This window comes from Pongo pygmaeus, chromosome 11 (assembly GCF_028885625.2).
Source record: "Pongo pygmaeus isolate AG05252 chromosome 11, NHGRI_mPonPyg2-v2.0_pri, whole genome shotgun sequence".
Taxonomy (NCBI): domain Eukaryota; kingdom Metazoa; phylum Chordata; class Mammalia; order Primates; family Hominidae; genus Pongo; species Pongo pygmaeus.
Genome location: NC_072384.2, coordinates 85,622,182 through 85,638,592, shown reverse-complemented (window position 1 = coordinate 85,638,592; position 16,411 = coordinate 85,622,182). Strand labels below are relative to the sequence as shown.

At 36.6% G+C, this 16,411-nt stretch overlaps 1 protein-coding gene and 1 long non-coding RNA gene across 3 annotated transcripts in view; one reads left to right on the top strand and one right to left on the bottom strand.

Annotated features, from left to right (window-relative positions):
- The window catches only part of FSIP2 (fibrous sheath interacting protein 2), an 88,595-nt gene extending 82,072 nt beyond the window's left edge, over positions 1-6,523 (bottom strand). For both annotated transcript variants that reach the window (XM_054478287.1, XM_054478288.1), the window contains exons 1-4: positions 6,094-6,523; positions 5,616-5,741; positions 1,635-1,796; positions 502-591 (exon numbers count right to left, since the gene is read on the bottom strand). In XM_054478287.1, the coding sequence (XP_054334262.1) occupies positions 502-591; positions 1,635-1,796; positions 5,616-5,741; positions 6,094-6,192 (477 nt within the window). In that variant the 5' untranslated portion in view covers positions 6,193-6,523. The remainder of the gene's footprint in view (positions 1-501; positions 592-1,634; positions 1,797-5,615; positions 5,742-6,093) is intronic.
- LOC129031695 (uncharacterized) overlaps positions 6,037-16,411 on the top strand; it is a 249,247-nt gene continuing 238,872 nt past the window's right edge. Inside the window, exons 1-2 of the long non-coding RNA XR_010122857.1 lie at positions 6,037-6,180; positions 8,958-9,036. This is a non-coding gene — a long non-coding RNA (uncharacterized LOC129031695). The remainder of the gene's footprint in view (positions 6,181-8,957; positions 9,037-16,411) is intronic.

The window sequence follows — 16,411 nt, the reverse complement described above, 5'->3', positions numbered from 1 at the left end:
CCATTCACTCTACACCCAATCATTCTACTTCACATTCAAGAACAACATTTTTACTGAATGAATACAGGTGCATGTGTATGAGTACAAACACAGAGTGGACATATTCTTGAATCACTGTAGAACATTATAGATAATTATTGTTCTTTTCCTACGGCTCAAACTGTTTTAGGTTTCAATTTAAGAATCTTTCAGCCACAAGAGATGTTTCTTATTGGCCTTAGCTCAGGGGGAAACAACACATCTGACTAGCAATTTAATTGTTGAATTATGCCAGCTACCACTGGTGTGTTGACAGATGACCCAGTCCCTTTCCCATTCTTGGCCAAATATAGCAAAATTCAAATATTGTTTATTCCTACTGTAAATTTTCACTTGGAAAAAATATGCAATTACTTTGTCAATAATAAAGGGTCAAAATATTATTAAAAGAACACTCTACATATAAACAAGCATTTCTTCCAAACTATATGTAAATAAACCAAATTTAAGTATTTAACTTACTTGTTCTTTTATGTAGTTTCTCTCAAAGTCTAATTTTAAACTGGTAAGATATTGCCTGTACTTATTCAATTCTCTCAAGGTACATACAACCTACAAACAAAAATGAAAACAGATGGATATTTTTTAAATGTTTGATATGTTAATATTATATAAATATTTTAAATATATTTTTAAATCATTAAATTGATTTAAAAATAACTTTAAAAAATAGCAGTGACATAAAATTTGATGACATTTTGGCATAAAGAGTAATAAACTGCTAACAATCTTGTAAGTAGTATCTCTCTGCATTTGTTAATCAGCAAGAAATTTCTATCCAAAAACATTACTTAGGCTGAGGCAGGAGGATCTCTTGAGGCCCGGAGTTTGAGATGAGCCTGGGCAACATAGCAAGACCCCATCTCTAAAAAAAAAAAAAAAATTAACCAGCTGGGAGGCATGTGCCTGTAGTCCCAGCTACTCAGGATGCTGATGCAGGAACACAGCTTTAGCCCAGGAGGTCCAGGCTGCAGTGAGCCATGATTGCGCCATTGCACTCCTGTGTAGGCAACAAAGTGAGACGCTGTCTCTAAAAAATATATACATATTACTTTATTAATATTACTTATATCATAAAAGGAGTTTAGTGCACACAATTAGTTATCACAGTAATAATTTCAATTAGCTGTAATTGGATTATAATTGTAAGTGTAATAACATTGTTCGACTCCAATAAGAATATATTCTATCAAGGTTCTAACAGATTGAATTTTGCTAAGTTTCTGTTTCATCTCAAGTTTTTAAAAGTATATGGAACATAATTCTTGACAAGTATACAGTGCCATTAAAGACAGAGAAAGAAGGCTATAATACACGTGGGAAAATAATATATCTTTGTATTCTCAAATTATTTGTCAATAATCTTTTTATATTACAAAGAAAAAAGGTGAAGGAAGAAGTACTTTCATTTAGCAACAACTGTTGTCTGATTTCTCTTGATTCAAATACTGAGAAATTTATAGAACTGCCTATTAAGTATTGTCTCATGACCAAGTTAAAAGTGACACAGGCCCCCTGAGTGAAGTACAGAAACAAGTTTATATCAAGTTTTAAAGGGTTTCATTGATTAAAAAAAGAAGTAATTTTCAACCCACTTTATTATTGCTGGTGATGTAGCCACCTTTCTTTAATCTCTTCAAAATATCTTTGCGCTTATAGTATGCTTTTAAATGTGGATCATGGAGGCTTTTATATTGGTTTTCCAAAAGTCGACAATAGGGATCAGTCAGGTTAAAACCATAAGAAGGTCGAAAAAGCTGCAAACACAGATTCAAAAATACGTAAAATTAATGCATTTTGACTTTAAATAATCTATCAAAATGATTAGAATGTTCATTGAAAATAAAATGTGCTGAAAGAATCTGAAATGGGGAAAAACAGCTACAGAAAAATTGGAGTTGGGCATGCTTTCCTGCCTTTCCTTTCCTCTCTCCTCACCTGCATAAATTATCCCAAAGACTCACCTTAACCCAATCAGTTCCTCCTCTAATCCTCTTCAGCCCCTGACTCTCAGCCAAATAAGAAAAGAGAAGAGGAAAAGAAAGGGAATAGCATATAGTTTGTTTTAAGGTACAAAGCCGACGCTAGGATTCCCTCTTTTCCTCCTCCCTCTCTCAAATCAAAATATTCTATTCAAAAGATAAAAGGATTAATAGTAATTATGATTATATTTCAATCATCTTAAAATGAACAAAAATAACAAAATGTTTCATCAAAATTTATGAAAATAACTTTAACAAATAGTAGAAGTAAAACTTAGATGTTAATGATTTTGAGTTAAAGAGTCATTGCATCTTGGGGTTTTTAATGCAAGGAACCAATAATCTCTGAGTGCTAGAGTAAGAAGAATACCTGAGGTCTATATTATGCAGTTCACCTTATTAAAGAACCAATTTTAAAGAATATTTATAGAAACTGAAGTTTTTCTATTTGTGTGAAGACCAAATACACCTTTAGGCAACAGCCATTAACATATAAAAGGAGGAAAAGATAATCAGTTTCTGGTCATGTTTCTTATATTTGCTGCATTAGAGAAAACAGCTGAGTTATTCAATCTCACCATGAATTAAAATATTAGCAAAGTGAGTTTTTTGGCGTGAGTTCTCAGTTTTTCAATAGCAAGATGGTGATAATGGCTTATTGGGGGACCTCTGAAATGGAAAAAGTAGAGAATGAGAGAGTAGGAAGTTGTGTTAAGGCTGTTTTTACATCCCTTCTTTCTGTTTTAAGTTTGCTGGGCTAGAAAAACTAAGTTTTATAATAGCTCAATATATGTTAAATCAGGCACTGGCTCAGGAGACAGATAATTGGAGTATGTGGGTAATATGGGAAACCAGAGAGCACCTGCCCTATTTGCAGGTATGAAATTCAATTTATACTACCACAACAACACTAAGCACCAATCCCGACATGTCTAGAGGCACCAATTTGTGACCTCTGTTTCCAGTCTGGCTGTAACCACAGTTGCAGTCCAATTCCTGAACACTATGGAGTCTGGCTGGGTTGGACCCTAGTAAGAACTCTCGAAAGGTAGGTAGGAGAATGCTTTGCATATGGGTAAAAGGTAGATGAGAGGAACAAAATAAGATACTAGCTCTTCCTTTGCATTTAAAAGCTTCTTTAAGTTTCTGACCTCTTGTTTAACATTAAACTTTAATTCCTTCCAAGGAGCCTAATCAGAAAGCTAGATTCCTTGGTTACCATTGCTTTCCTGAGAAGGCAAAGAAAGAACTCGTAAAGGGGGAGAGTCTTGAATTCAGTGAATCCACATATGAAGCCCAGATCTTTCCTGGAAGGGAAATGATCAATAATAATAAGTCAAGGAGTAGATTGAATATTTCTTTCAGATGTTGACATTTAGCTGTAAACTTTTAAAAAATGTTAACTTTTAGCTGTGACAGGCATATGTTTCTCAAGACCAAACCTGAGCTCCTGACCTGTAAACTAAGAACACTTTTAAACAAATCCACCCATTTGAGCCAGAGTAACTTTTCTATTGACAATTAAAATAACTGGTTGCCCTTAAAAGGTGACTATTAACAATTACCTCATGAAGGAGAGTACATTGAAAGAGAAAATTCTTCTGAGAAACTAGTATGGTGCCTAATTATCATTAAATGAATAAATTTGGGGAGAATTAATGTAATAAAAAATAGAACATCTTTTTGAAAAGTAGTAGACAAGTGAATTAATGGTCGACAGAGAAAATGGCAATAGAGTAAAAAGAATATATTTGAGGGAGGAGACAAAAGCCACAGTTCTAAGTTTATACACTAAAGAGGAATTATATCACCTATAATGGAATAAATTTCAAGCACGTTTTTGCAAAGTTACTTTGTGTGGATGTGACTCAAATTGTGTGAAGTTGGTATATTTGTAGTTCACTTGCTCTAATCTAGTAGAACAGATCAGTTTTTTTTAAAGAGCAATTATACTTTTTTCTTTTATTATTATTATTATTATTATTATTATTATACTTTAGGTTTTATGGTACATGTGCCCAATGTGCAGGTAAGTTACATATGTATACATGTGCCATGCTGGTGCGCTGTACCCACCAACTCGTCATCTAGCATTAGGTATTATACTTTTTTTCAGAAACAAAACTTGTTTTAAGAAATCATGTTTATTTAGTGTGTTAGATTGACTGTATGCCCCCAAAATTCATATACAATCCTGATCTTCAATGTGAAGACATTAGGAGCTGGGGCCTTGGGGGATAATTAAGTCATGAGGGTGGAGTCCTCATCAAGGGAGATAATGTTCCTGTAGAGACCACAGGGAACTCTCCAGCCTTCTTTCTACCATGCAGGGAGGTAATAATGAAAGGACTACAAAGGACCCCCACCAGAATCTGACCATGCTGGTGTCCTGATCTGGGACTTCCAGCTCCAGAACAATGATAAATAAGTTTACGTTATTTCTAAGCCACCCGGTCTATGGTACATTGTTATAACAGCCTGAACTGTATAAGACATTAAGCAAGTATCAAATACCAAGGGGTTCTACTTATTTCTGATGACATCATAGACATTAGAAGGGTAAGTGGGCCACTTAGAATTCTTTCTTGTAGAACTTTTTGCAAAACTGATAAAAGCAACCAGTCAACAAGAATGTACTAAACCTCATTCAGTATTGACTACTTAGTCAAAGGCTGGGGAGGTTTGGGGGTAGGTGTGGTGTTGAGGACTAAAAACATGAAAAGGCTTAAGGGAAGTATACACTATAATCCAGTATGATGAAGTATGGTTTGTGTAAGTGAGATCACACAAATCAAGGGCAATGTGAACTCTAAGCAAAAATAAGCTAATGGGGGGATATCATAGTTCAGAGAGTCTTGATAGCTCAGATTCATAGACTGGGGAGAAGAAGACAAGGTATACCAGGTTTGCGGGCAAAGTTGACAAAATACTGAAATATTAGCATGGTATTTGTGGGTAGGTGTGAAAGACTCAACTTGAAGAAGCTGAGCCTCTCTGGTTGGAGACAATGCTGGATGGAAAGGCTGGGGCAAATTATGGAGTCTCTTCCTCATTGAGGCAGGGCTTTCTTTCATTAAAGTAAGGTTAAAGTACTAAACATATTAACTCATTTTAAGTCCCACTGTTTCAGTTTTTTTTTTTTCTTTATGTGTAAAATAGAATTCAACTCAAAACAAAATAATGTTTCCCGTGAAGAGTTTGGTCCAAGATACTGTCAGTTAAAATCGTAACACATCATTAAATGGCAGGCAGCTAGCACTAATAACCTTTCACCTTCTAAACATGTTTCTAAGTACATCAAAACTTCCTATATAAGTATATATGAAGTTTTATTATAAGGAATATTAATGTGGTACCGTGAATTGTTAATTAAGGACTAAGAATCTAAACTTTCTGGAACATGATTATGTCCAAACCATTTAGATGAAAGTGCTTCATATGCATTCTAAACAATACCTTCGGTCAGATGTGGGATTTTTTTTTCCTGTAAATGTTGATGCAAATTCCTTTAATGAATTTTGTATGATGCAGCCTCTGAGTTAAACAGCAAGTAGTAAAGGGTAAAGGAAAGAAAGACGATAAAAACTTGTTCACCTTTTCACCGAAATTCGTAGTATAGAATACAGCATTGCTTCCTGGGATCACAGGCAGCTTGACCCCGAGAGGTAGGTCCAGTAGCTGAGCCGGTCCAACTCCTGCAAAGTGGGTTTTGTGCACGCCCTGTCAGACACAATTGGAGAGTTTTGTCTTTCTTTTTAGGCAGTATTCGTTTAGTTTAGACCAATCTACTTCCACTGCAACCAAAGACTCCGAAGAATTATACAATCAGGGTTCGGGGCATCCTGAAGTCCTCCCGTTTTCCCTGGTCACCAGCTCTCCTGGTGTCCCGCGCCTGCCAGTTGCGGCCGGTACAGTCCGAGCCACCGCCACCGCCCCCGGGCGCCGCAAGAGGGCAGCCTCCTGAAGGGGGACAGTTGGGAGCCTCGCGACCCGTGTGTGGAGATCCCTGCCCCGCTCCCCAGCAGGCCTGCGGCCGCCAGAGGGCGACGCCACCCAGCTTGCGGCCACTCACGTCTCCGCACTGCTGGGTGTCCGCGGCCAGGACGCTGGCGACCGTCTTGGTGACGGCGACATTGGCAGGCTTGGAGCAGGCGCCGAGGTACAGCTCCATGGCCGGCACAGGCCCCCTCAGCCCCTTCCTCACCCGCCCCGCTCTCCTTCTCTAGTACCCCGTTGTCCCTCTGTCTGGACCTGACCAGGAATGGCCAGAGCCCAACGACTGCAGCCCCGCCCTCCGCGTTCCAGGCTTCCAATGGTAGCGGCCCCAGAAGGGCGGTGGCCTCCTGAGGGGCGGCTCCCGCTAGCGCGTAGAGCGCCCGCAGAGCTGGGAAAATCAGTCCGGTCCGAGAGGCCTGATCTGAGAGGACCACAGTTGAAACTTCATCTTTCTCTGAAACCATCACGCCTTAGCCAATCCTAACGAAAACGTATAAGCTTTGTTGGTGGGTAACTGGTTAATTTCCCCTGGCCTCCAAGGAGCCCTGTTCCCTTCAATAAAAATTCCCGAGTGATTGTTTTTGCCCATTCTACATCTTCCCCCATATAGACCACACCCCATCCCCAGGCTCCCACAGCTTCTTCCCACACCAGGTCCACAAGGCAGACGCGTTGGCTTCCTAAAGGGCTCATTGCCTTCCTCCTGCCTCCTCTGTCCCCTAGGTTTCCTTCTCCTTTCTAGCGCTTTTTACCACTCTCCCACTGCCTCCTCTCTGCTCCTGCGGCTTGATCCTATTTCTCTCTTTCTCCTCAACCATCCAGCCGAAATTTATAAAGTGCTTGACGCTTCTGGGCCAGTCACTGAGCTAGGCACTGGGCAGGACACAGCCGTGAGTAAAATATGGCCGCTGCCTGTAAGAAGCTAACTAGACTGGGAGTATTCTGAGGGCAGAGACAGTATGTGTCTAACCCACCTGTTGTTTAGACTTAGCTTCATAATTTCTTTGGTCCACTGCTGTTCTCTTTTACTTCTGGCCCGACTAGTAATAACAGTTACCATTTCTTGAGAATCTACTAACTTCCATATACTGTGCTAAACACCCTTTTAAACATTTATTTATTTTAGTAGCCTTATCAATAATTACCCTTTATTTTTCAAAGATTGAGGAAGACTGACAATTGCTATTAAATCGTGGCTCCTGAGGCTGTTTTCTTAATCAGTGCACTCTGCTCTCTTTGTTGTAATTCCACACATGTGCTTAGGACTCTTAAATTTGAAATCTAAGCTTGGGATGTAGTCTATTGCCAGCTTCCATATGGATATCCCACAATCGTCTTAAATTCAATCTACTCAAATCTCAACACACACACACACCTTTCACCAAAACAGGAAAAAAACAAAGGCTTCTTCCTGCATTTCCCATCTCAGTGACAATACCAAAGTCTACCCAAGCCAGAAACTGAGGAATGCTTCTAGATACTTCTTTTTCCCCTTATCTCCCATGTTTGGTTGGTCCCCAAGTCCCACTAATTTTATCACTAAAATTAATTTGCCCGATTCTATCTACTGCTACTTTACTCTCCCGGTTAAGTCGCTAATCATTTTTTGTTTGTTTGTTTGTTTGCACCATTGCCACAGCCTTATAACATCTCCCTGCCACCATCTACCCCAACAATCCATCTTGTATCAATTTGATCTTTGATGTCAAACTGACCATTTCTCTTCCTCACTTTAAACTCCCAACTGCCCTCAGCGCAAAGTGTGTAATAGCCTCTGTTACTTGGTCTCTGTATCAGTTTCTTATTGCTAGCAAATCACCACAAACTTAGTGGCTTAAATTACCACAAATATATTATCTTACAGTGATGGAGGTTAGTAATCCAAAGAGAATCTCACTGGGCTGAAACCAGTGTATTGGAAGTGCTGTGTTCTTTCTGGAAGCTCTAGATCACAACCTATGTTCTTGCCCTTTCCAGCTTCTAGAAGCTGCCTCTTCCTCACACGTTAAATCTGTCAATGTAGCATCTTCAAACCTCTCTCTGACTCAGACCTCTGCCTCTTTCTCTTCTACAATTAAAGAATCATTGTGATTACATTGGGCCAATCTAGGTTATCCATGCTAATTTATCGATCTTAAGATCAGCTGATTAGCAGCCTTAATTCTATTAGCAATCTTAATTCCTCCTTGCTATGAAATATTCACATACTCAGTCTTAGAAATGAGGACATAGACATCTTTGGGGTACTATTATACTACCTCTCACAGCCCCGTTTTTGTCCATTTCTGAGACATAACTCCCCTGTGCCACCTCTCAGAGTTGAATCTCAAATGACACCAAACTGTTTGTGGTTAGTTCTCTACATGGGGCCTGCTTATTCATGCATGATTCTGCATCTTTGTTTATGCTGTCTCCTCTGCCTGACAGCCCCTTTCAATTCACTGCTTGGCTAATTTCAATCAGCCTTTAAAACAACTCAAGTGTTACCCCTCCAGGAAGTCTTTCTGTCTTTCCAAGCTTTTGACAAATTCTCTCCCTCTGTGCTTTCCTCCATCTTAACTTTTTCACATTACAGCAAGAATATCTGTTTACCTGTCAGTCTCCCCTTACTAGAATGTAAATTCTTTTAGAGCAGGGGTTGGCTTATTCGACTTGTATGCACAGCACCTAGCATAGTGCTGAGAAAGCACTTAGTGAGTGCTAAGTAAAATTTTGTTTCCTGACCTAGTCAGACATGAATGAGAACCCACTGAAAAATTTTAAGCTAATTCTTATTCTAGAAGAACACCCTGGCAACAATTTTGAAGGTGGATTTGTGGGAATGAGAATAAAGATCTGGGAGACTTTATGATTTGTAGACATGCAGAGAATGGATTTGAGAAAAATTTAAGAAGAAAACTTTCAAAACTTTGAGCTCTTCCTTATCTCATCTACTTTTAGAAGAACAGAGTTGGAGGGAATCATTGCTGTGAGAAGCTGACAGAGGTGGATGACAAGCTTGAATTTCCAGAGGAAATAGGTAAGTCAGAAAAAATGAATTCTCAAAAAAAAGAAAGAAAAATCCAAATCAAATAATTGAGTTCTATTTATAAGGAAAGCAAATGGAAAAGAAGAAGTCTACAGTGTAGATAAAATATCTATGACATTTATATGTAAAGGAGAATTTGTTGTATTGTTGGAAAACTTAGAGGAGTATGTGTTTGAGGTTTTATGAACATTGGGGTCTTTTCAGAGACTTTATTTATTGTCCTTTTCTACATAACAAACCATTTCCAAAATTTAGTGACTTTAAACAATGATGTATTACTCACAGTTCTCTGGGTTTGCTGGTGTTGTCTGGGTTTGCACTTGCTTAGCTAGGGCTAGATCATCTAGGATGGCTTCACTCACATGTCTGGGCTCTCAGACAAAAACAAATAAACTGGAATGATTGAAATGGCTGGATCAGTGTCTACATGTATTCTTTTTATTCTCCAGGAGGTTAGGCAATATGGTTTTACATTTTAGTCTCAAGACTTCCAGCATCAAGAGGGAGTAAACATTAATGTGCTTATGTGCTTCTCAAGTATTTGCTCACATCACGTTTGTTATTGTCTGGCATGGAAGGAAACTAACTACATAAAGATATGGAGCCCATCCATAAGGCTCCTTGCCTCAGAAATCTACCAAAGATCACTCTCTTGTCGAATAATTCACAATCCTTCTATATTCAAAACACACTTACCTCTCCTAAGACTACCAAGAGTCTCGTTCAGTAATGTGATTAGGCTTAAAAATTTAGTGTTTTATAATCTATAATTATGTCCACGGACAGCTATTTGAATACTGCCTGTATGAATTCAAAGACCTATGAACTAAAAAACAAGTTGGGTTAATAATCTATATATGAAAAAACAATTTCTCCGAAACCTTAGGCTTAAAGCAACATTAATTGCTTATTGTATCTAGTGGTTTCTCTTTGGATTTGGAGATTCAGATGAGGCACAGAGGAGATAGTTGGTCTCTGTTCTATGATGGTTGGAACTTCAGCTGGCAGACTTGAAGACTAATAGCTGGAATCAGCTCCTTCTAAAGTTATAGGATACAATTTTCTCCTTCTGAGTCTTACTTTTGAGATCTGTTAGAGAAGATCAGAAGATACCTCAGTTTAGGGTTAATTATTGCTTTATTCTCCAAACTCTACCCAATGACTCATCCATCAGAAACTTTTCCAGCCTAGCTGGTGGGAACAGGTAATGTTTACAGCTGTTTGTGAAAGCCCAGCACTATCTCTTTTGAGTGATTATTTTCCATGGCATATGGTAGTTTTCTCACAGTGTTCTGACAAATAGGCAGGAAATACTCAAAGATAATTCTCTGCACATCTTGAAACTGTCCTCTCTCTACTTGCAGCTGTCCTCTCTCTACTTTTCTTTTGCATGCTCTAGCTATATCTGCCTTTCTGGGCTCTGGGTTCTGTCTCCTGAACTCAGGGAGTCAGATGGGCTCCATCTGGATTCTCCCTCCCTATGCTGTGGTTTGAAAGTTCTTTTAAGTTTTATCAATATGCCTCGCCTCTTTTGTTTATTGTTTTTCAGAGATCTTTGACCATTCCCTGATCTAGTGTCTTGAAAATTGTTGCTTCCTATATTCTGTTTATCTTTTAGCTGTTTCAGGGCATATCTTCTCCATGTTACTCTGTCTTAAGAGGAAGTACAACTCAATTTTACTTGTGATAATCAGTGTAGAGTTTTTAATTCTTTAGATAACAATTACTTTATTTGGGGAAAATCCTGCATATATGAATGTTGGTAGATGTTCAATCCCACTTTTTACTGAAATTAAGATGGGGCACATATTTTCATTTGGCATGCCTTGGAGGAGGGTCAAGAGCACGTGACTTTGTATTCTGAAAGGGAATTAATTCAAAGATTCTTGTATGGCTAAGGACCATGAAGTCAGGGTTAATGTCTGGTCACAGCACAAGCAACAATATTTTAATCCAACTACATCTGTGGTTTTATATTGTGTTTCCATTTTCCTCAACTTGGATTATTTCAGACTTTCTTACATATTCTCTGAGCTTTCTCAAATCTTTTCTGTCTAGGTTAGCCAGGCTGGTTTTCTATTATTTGCAACCCAAAGCCCTAGCTTATATAATAATCACTATACTCGCAGGTTTTCTTCATTTTTATTTATCATTTCTTAATGTAACTATATAAGCAGGATATTTAAATGTTTGGGTTTTACCACCTCCTTATGTCTAATTGAGAAGTAAAATACAAGATCTTTAGGATCCTGTGTTGGTCAGGATTTTCAAGCAAAACAGAACCAACAGGGGATATGTGTTTATGTGTGTTAGTGTGTGTGTGTGTCTTCCTCTCTATATATACAGAGAGCTGTCTACATATGCCAGCAAGCTGAGAAAGAGTTGCTGTTTGAATCCAAAGGCAGTCTGTTGACAGAATTTCTTCTTGGTTGGGAGAAATTAGTACTTGTTATGCTAAGCCCTGCAACTGATTGGATAAGACCCACTCATATTATGGAGGGCAATATACTTGACTCAATGTCCACTGTTTTAAATGTTAATCTCATCCAGAAAACACCCTCATAGAAACATTGCAAATGTTAGACCAAATATCTGGGTGCTGGATCTCAGCCACAATGATATGTAGAATTAAACATCACAGATCACCATTTTTTGTCTATTTCATTAAGCTGGGCTAATTTCTGAATCTAAAAAATAGAAATGATCGTTTTAGTTTAGAAAAAGCATTCCAATTTAAGTTATACCCTTTAAAACACAATATTTAATTAATGAACTTTTATGTGGATTCAATCTAGCCATAGACTTTTTTATTTATTTTAATTTGTATGTAGTTATATATACTATATGTACTTATATACACTTCCTTAATTTCTTGAATGCATAAGAGTTCATTTGATTATTTTTGCAATATTTGACATATATTCTTAATAATGCCACCTTTTAATTAATATCTGGTTGACTGATGTCTCACAATAACCTTATCTCTTTTTTTCTAAGCAAGGTATTTTTAAATTAAAAATAAAAAGTAAACTTTTGTTTAAAATTACTTGTCTTGTCTACTTTATCTTATATTGTCCAGGTTCAATAATTTAATCTGATAGCTTAAAATAATTAATATTAATAAATTCATCAGAAAGTAGACATAATAAAATGTTTTGATAATACATTGCAGTGATCATAATTCATTTAACAGTTAAAAAGGTAGTCTGCACATAACACATGTCTAAAATTGCTAGTAAAAGTAGCTACTATATTATAATGTAATAGAATTACTCAAAATAGAATAGACTGAAACTAAGAAACTTGAGGAATTGACATTAGCATTCTAAAATGACAGAAAGTTTTAAAGATTTTAAAGGATTTTTTCCAGAAATGTACAGTAATGATTACAATGTGAAATCTAAAAAAAGCCTGAGAAATAAACAGGAAAAGAAGAATAGATATATAAATCTATAGTAATTAAGGTTGAATGTTAACTAGATTAAGGTTCAATGCTATAAAGTTGGTATATGCAGATACAATAAAGGGCATAGTGATATAAATTCCATCACATAAATGTAAACACCGCATCAGAAGAGTGTATGAGTTTCTTAGAGCTCCTGTAACAAAGTACCACAAGCTGGGTATCTGAAAATAACTGAAATTTATTCCCTCACAGTTCTGGAGATTAGAAGTCCAAAATCCAGGTGTTGACAAGGCCATGGTCTCTCTGAAGGCTCTCTTGAAGAATCTTTTCTTATTTCTTCCCTGCTTTTGGTGATTGCTGGCAATCCTTGGCATTTCTTATGTCACTCCAATCTCTGCTTCTGTCTTCACATGGCTGCTTCTCTCTGTGTGTGTCCATGTGTCCACATTTATCTTCTCTTACAGGGACACCAATCATAGGATTAGAGCCCATATTAATCCAGTATGGCCTTGTTTTGGCCAGATTACATATGTAAATATTCTATTTCCAAATAACTTCACATTTTGAGGTTCTGAGTGGACATGAATTTTATGAGGACCCATTTAACTAAGGACAAAGGGTGAGAGAACATCTTGCTGATGAGGTAAGATTGGTATATTGGCATGTCATTAAAGACTTTGTTAAGGATATCGATTTGACAGATGGCTCAAGAGTCTGTCTAGTAACAACAAAAATATAAATATCAGAATCTTCATGATGTATGTGAGTTTCTAAAGGATTCCAGAATCTGCAGAAGAGCAGATGGAATGAAATCACCAAGCCTCATTTAATTGATTCATTGAGAGTACCTATTTTTTTTCATATTTTTGGAAAATAACTTCTTTGATGATATTTTATGTATTTTTCAAATAATTACCATTGTTAAGAAAGAGAAAATGAAAACTTATATTAAAAATATAGTTAGGAACCACACAGTACCTTTTGATAATATGAGGTATATATCTTTGCCAACATCTCACTCTTTAAAATACTTTGCATTATACTTTGCATTGCTTTGTAATATATTTATCTTAGTGGTGTTGAAAAACTGATACTTAACACAGATTTCTGACCTGTTAAGTAGTTCAGACCTTAAATAAAGGGACCAAATTAAATATTGGTTGGAAAACTTATTCATCTATTCTTTCTCTCTCTGTCTCTTCTGTCTCTCTATGCACACACACACACACACAAGTGAAATATAAAATAAAAAGTCATGCTAGATACATTTTTAGTTTAAGCTTAAAATGTAAGGTAATGAGACATATACCACATCATAAATGGAGAAAATTTCTTGGTAGTAAGAGACATTAAGAATATATAGTGCAATTTTAATAGCACAGACTCAGGTGTAAGATTGCCTGTGTTTAAACCCTATTTATTTCAACTCTTTGCTGTTTTCCTCATCTCTAAAATTATCATATCTTATGGTATCATTGATTGGGTAGCATCAATAGGGACAATGATTTATAGTGATCAGTCTGCCCCATCTCTGTGTAGTCCTGATCATTGTACCATGTTATCTAGCTTAAAATCACAGAAAGACATTGAGGGGCTGGACTTTCTGTTTTTTATAGCTTTTTTTCATTTTAATTATTGGAATAAATTGCTCTTACAATCTCAGTCACTGTTATATATGTTAGGTGTTTGGGGGAAAAAGTTTGAAAAATAGCTAGAAAATATTATCCAGCAAAATGAGTATTTTTGTTTTATTAGTCAAATGGCTGCAGTTTGTTTTTAAAATGTGTCATATTTCCAGAAATATTATAAAACAAGTCTTTCTGCTTACTAACTTTATATATGTGAAGAGTAAGCAATTTACTGTTATATAATCAATTTCCAGTAAAACTATGTTAATACAAATAATAATATCTCCCACTTATTCCTCAATAAGTCTACTGTAGTTAGGAAGCCTTTAAAGCAGTTTCAAATTATCCCTGCCTTGTGATATTTATACTCTTATGTAACCTCAAACATTTAAAAGTGAACTGGACCTAGTGACTAGCTTCTAACAAATATAATATGGCAAAGGTGATGACTTTCAAAATGTTGCTTTCATCTTGCCCACCTTATTCTACTTTTTCATTTACTTACTATGAATGAAGCCAGCTGCCAGGTTGTAAGCTATCTAAGGAGAAGTCCACATGGCAAGGAACTGGGACAGGCCTCTAGCCTACAACCAGGGATGAACATGAGTCCTTTGTCCAGCAGCCTTTGAGGAAGTGAATTCTGCCTACATTCATGTGATGGGGCTAGGAATCAAATCCTCTCTTAGTTCAGCCTTCAGATGAGACCTCAGCCCTGGTCAACAGTTTGTTCACAGCCTTGTAAGACACTTTGAGCCAGATGCACACAGCTAAGCTATGCCCAGACTCCTGAGATGCAAAAACTGTGAGATACTAAATGTTTGCTGTTTTGAGTGGCTAGGTTTTAGAACAAGTCATTTTATAGCAAGGGATAACTACCTTTACAATGTATTATTCATTGTTGTAGTCAGCTGACAAAGTATGTGATCCTTTCATTAACACTGTGAGACAGTTATTACAATCTCTGTTTTTCAAAGAGGAACTTTGGGTTGGAAGAAATTAAGTAATTTGCCTGTTATCATAAAGCTTTGAAATGGGCTCTGTTACAAGGGATCATTCTTAACCAACAAACAGTTCTCCTTTCTGCTCATGATTTTTTTAAAGTAAAATTATTTCTTACACCTTAAATCTTGAAAACTATGTATATGTTTGCTTCTCATGTTGGATTTCACCAGTATATAATTATAAAAAATAACAGAAAACCAACATTAAAACCACCACATGGACAGAGCTTCATCATCCATACTCTGCACCATGACCGTGACAAAGCCTGGCAGAGGCATGAGGGGCAAGTTATGAAAGGGTTGATATAACAATTTCTTTTCTTGATTCTATATCACATATTAAAGATATAATCATTAAACTATTTGATGCACTTCAGTAATCCACTGATTCCATTTGCCAATTTATTATCAAAATTTATCATTATTTTCATCTATTTTAGCAATCTTCTGTGATGAACAAAGAATTATATAAACTACATTGTATATGAAATACTAATCACTAATTTCTTATTCTAGTGTAAATTCTAGTGTAAATATATTTGATTATATCATGTAATTATATTTGATCAGCATGTCTGTGAAACTCACCCATGCCATCTGGAAAGGAAAAAGTTAAGTTGCATTTCTGCAATACATTCTCTCCGTTCCCTGAGGTGCTCCTGGAATATAAAGAAAGCAAGTGAGTTGAACTAATCCTCTTATAAACATACTAATCATAAATCTCCCAGTAAAACAACAACAATAACAATAAAGGTCTTCTGCTAACAAAAGAGTCTTTTCCTATGTGAAGTTTTAGTAGAATGTGCTTAATTGTCTAGAATTATTTATAGTAAGCAAACAGAAGTATATGGACTTATGCATAATGGCTCCTTGGAAAATGTTATATTATATATGTAACTCTTTCTGTAGAAAATATCTGTCTCCTTTCATGAAAGTGAGGTGCCTGCATACCTCATAGAAAGCTTATCTGTTCACTTGGGCCAGAAATGTCTTTGATATTGTGTGATAGGACTTAGTGAACTGAAATAAACACAGACATTCTGACCTCATCTTTCCTTACCTGTGCCTCATGATTCCATGTGACTTTGAAATTGTTAGTAAAACATGATACTGGATAAGATCTCTGAGTGCATAAGTCTGAATTATCAGTCTGATCCTTTCTGTTATTTTAAATTCCAAGACGTATTGATTTGTATGATAGCTTTTCTTAAACTTCATCGTTCTATCAGTTGGTTTAATCATTTTAGTAGCCCTTGGGGGCACAAAAGGCACATTCTATATTAGTAAAATAATACACATGTGGGCAAAAATCTACACAGTAAAAAGAAAAA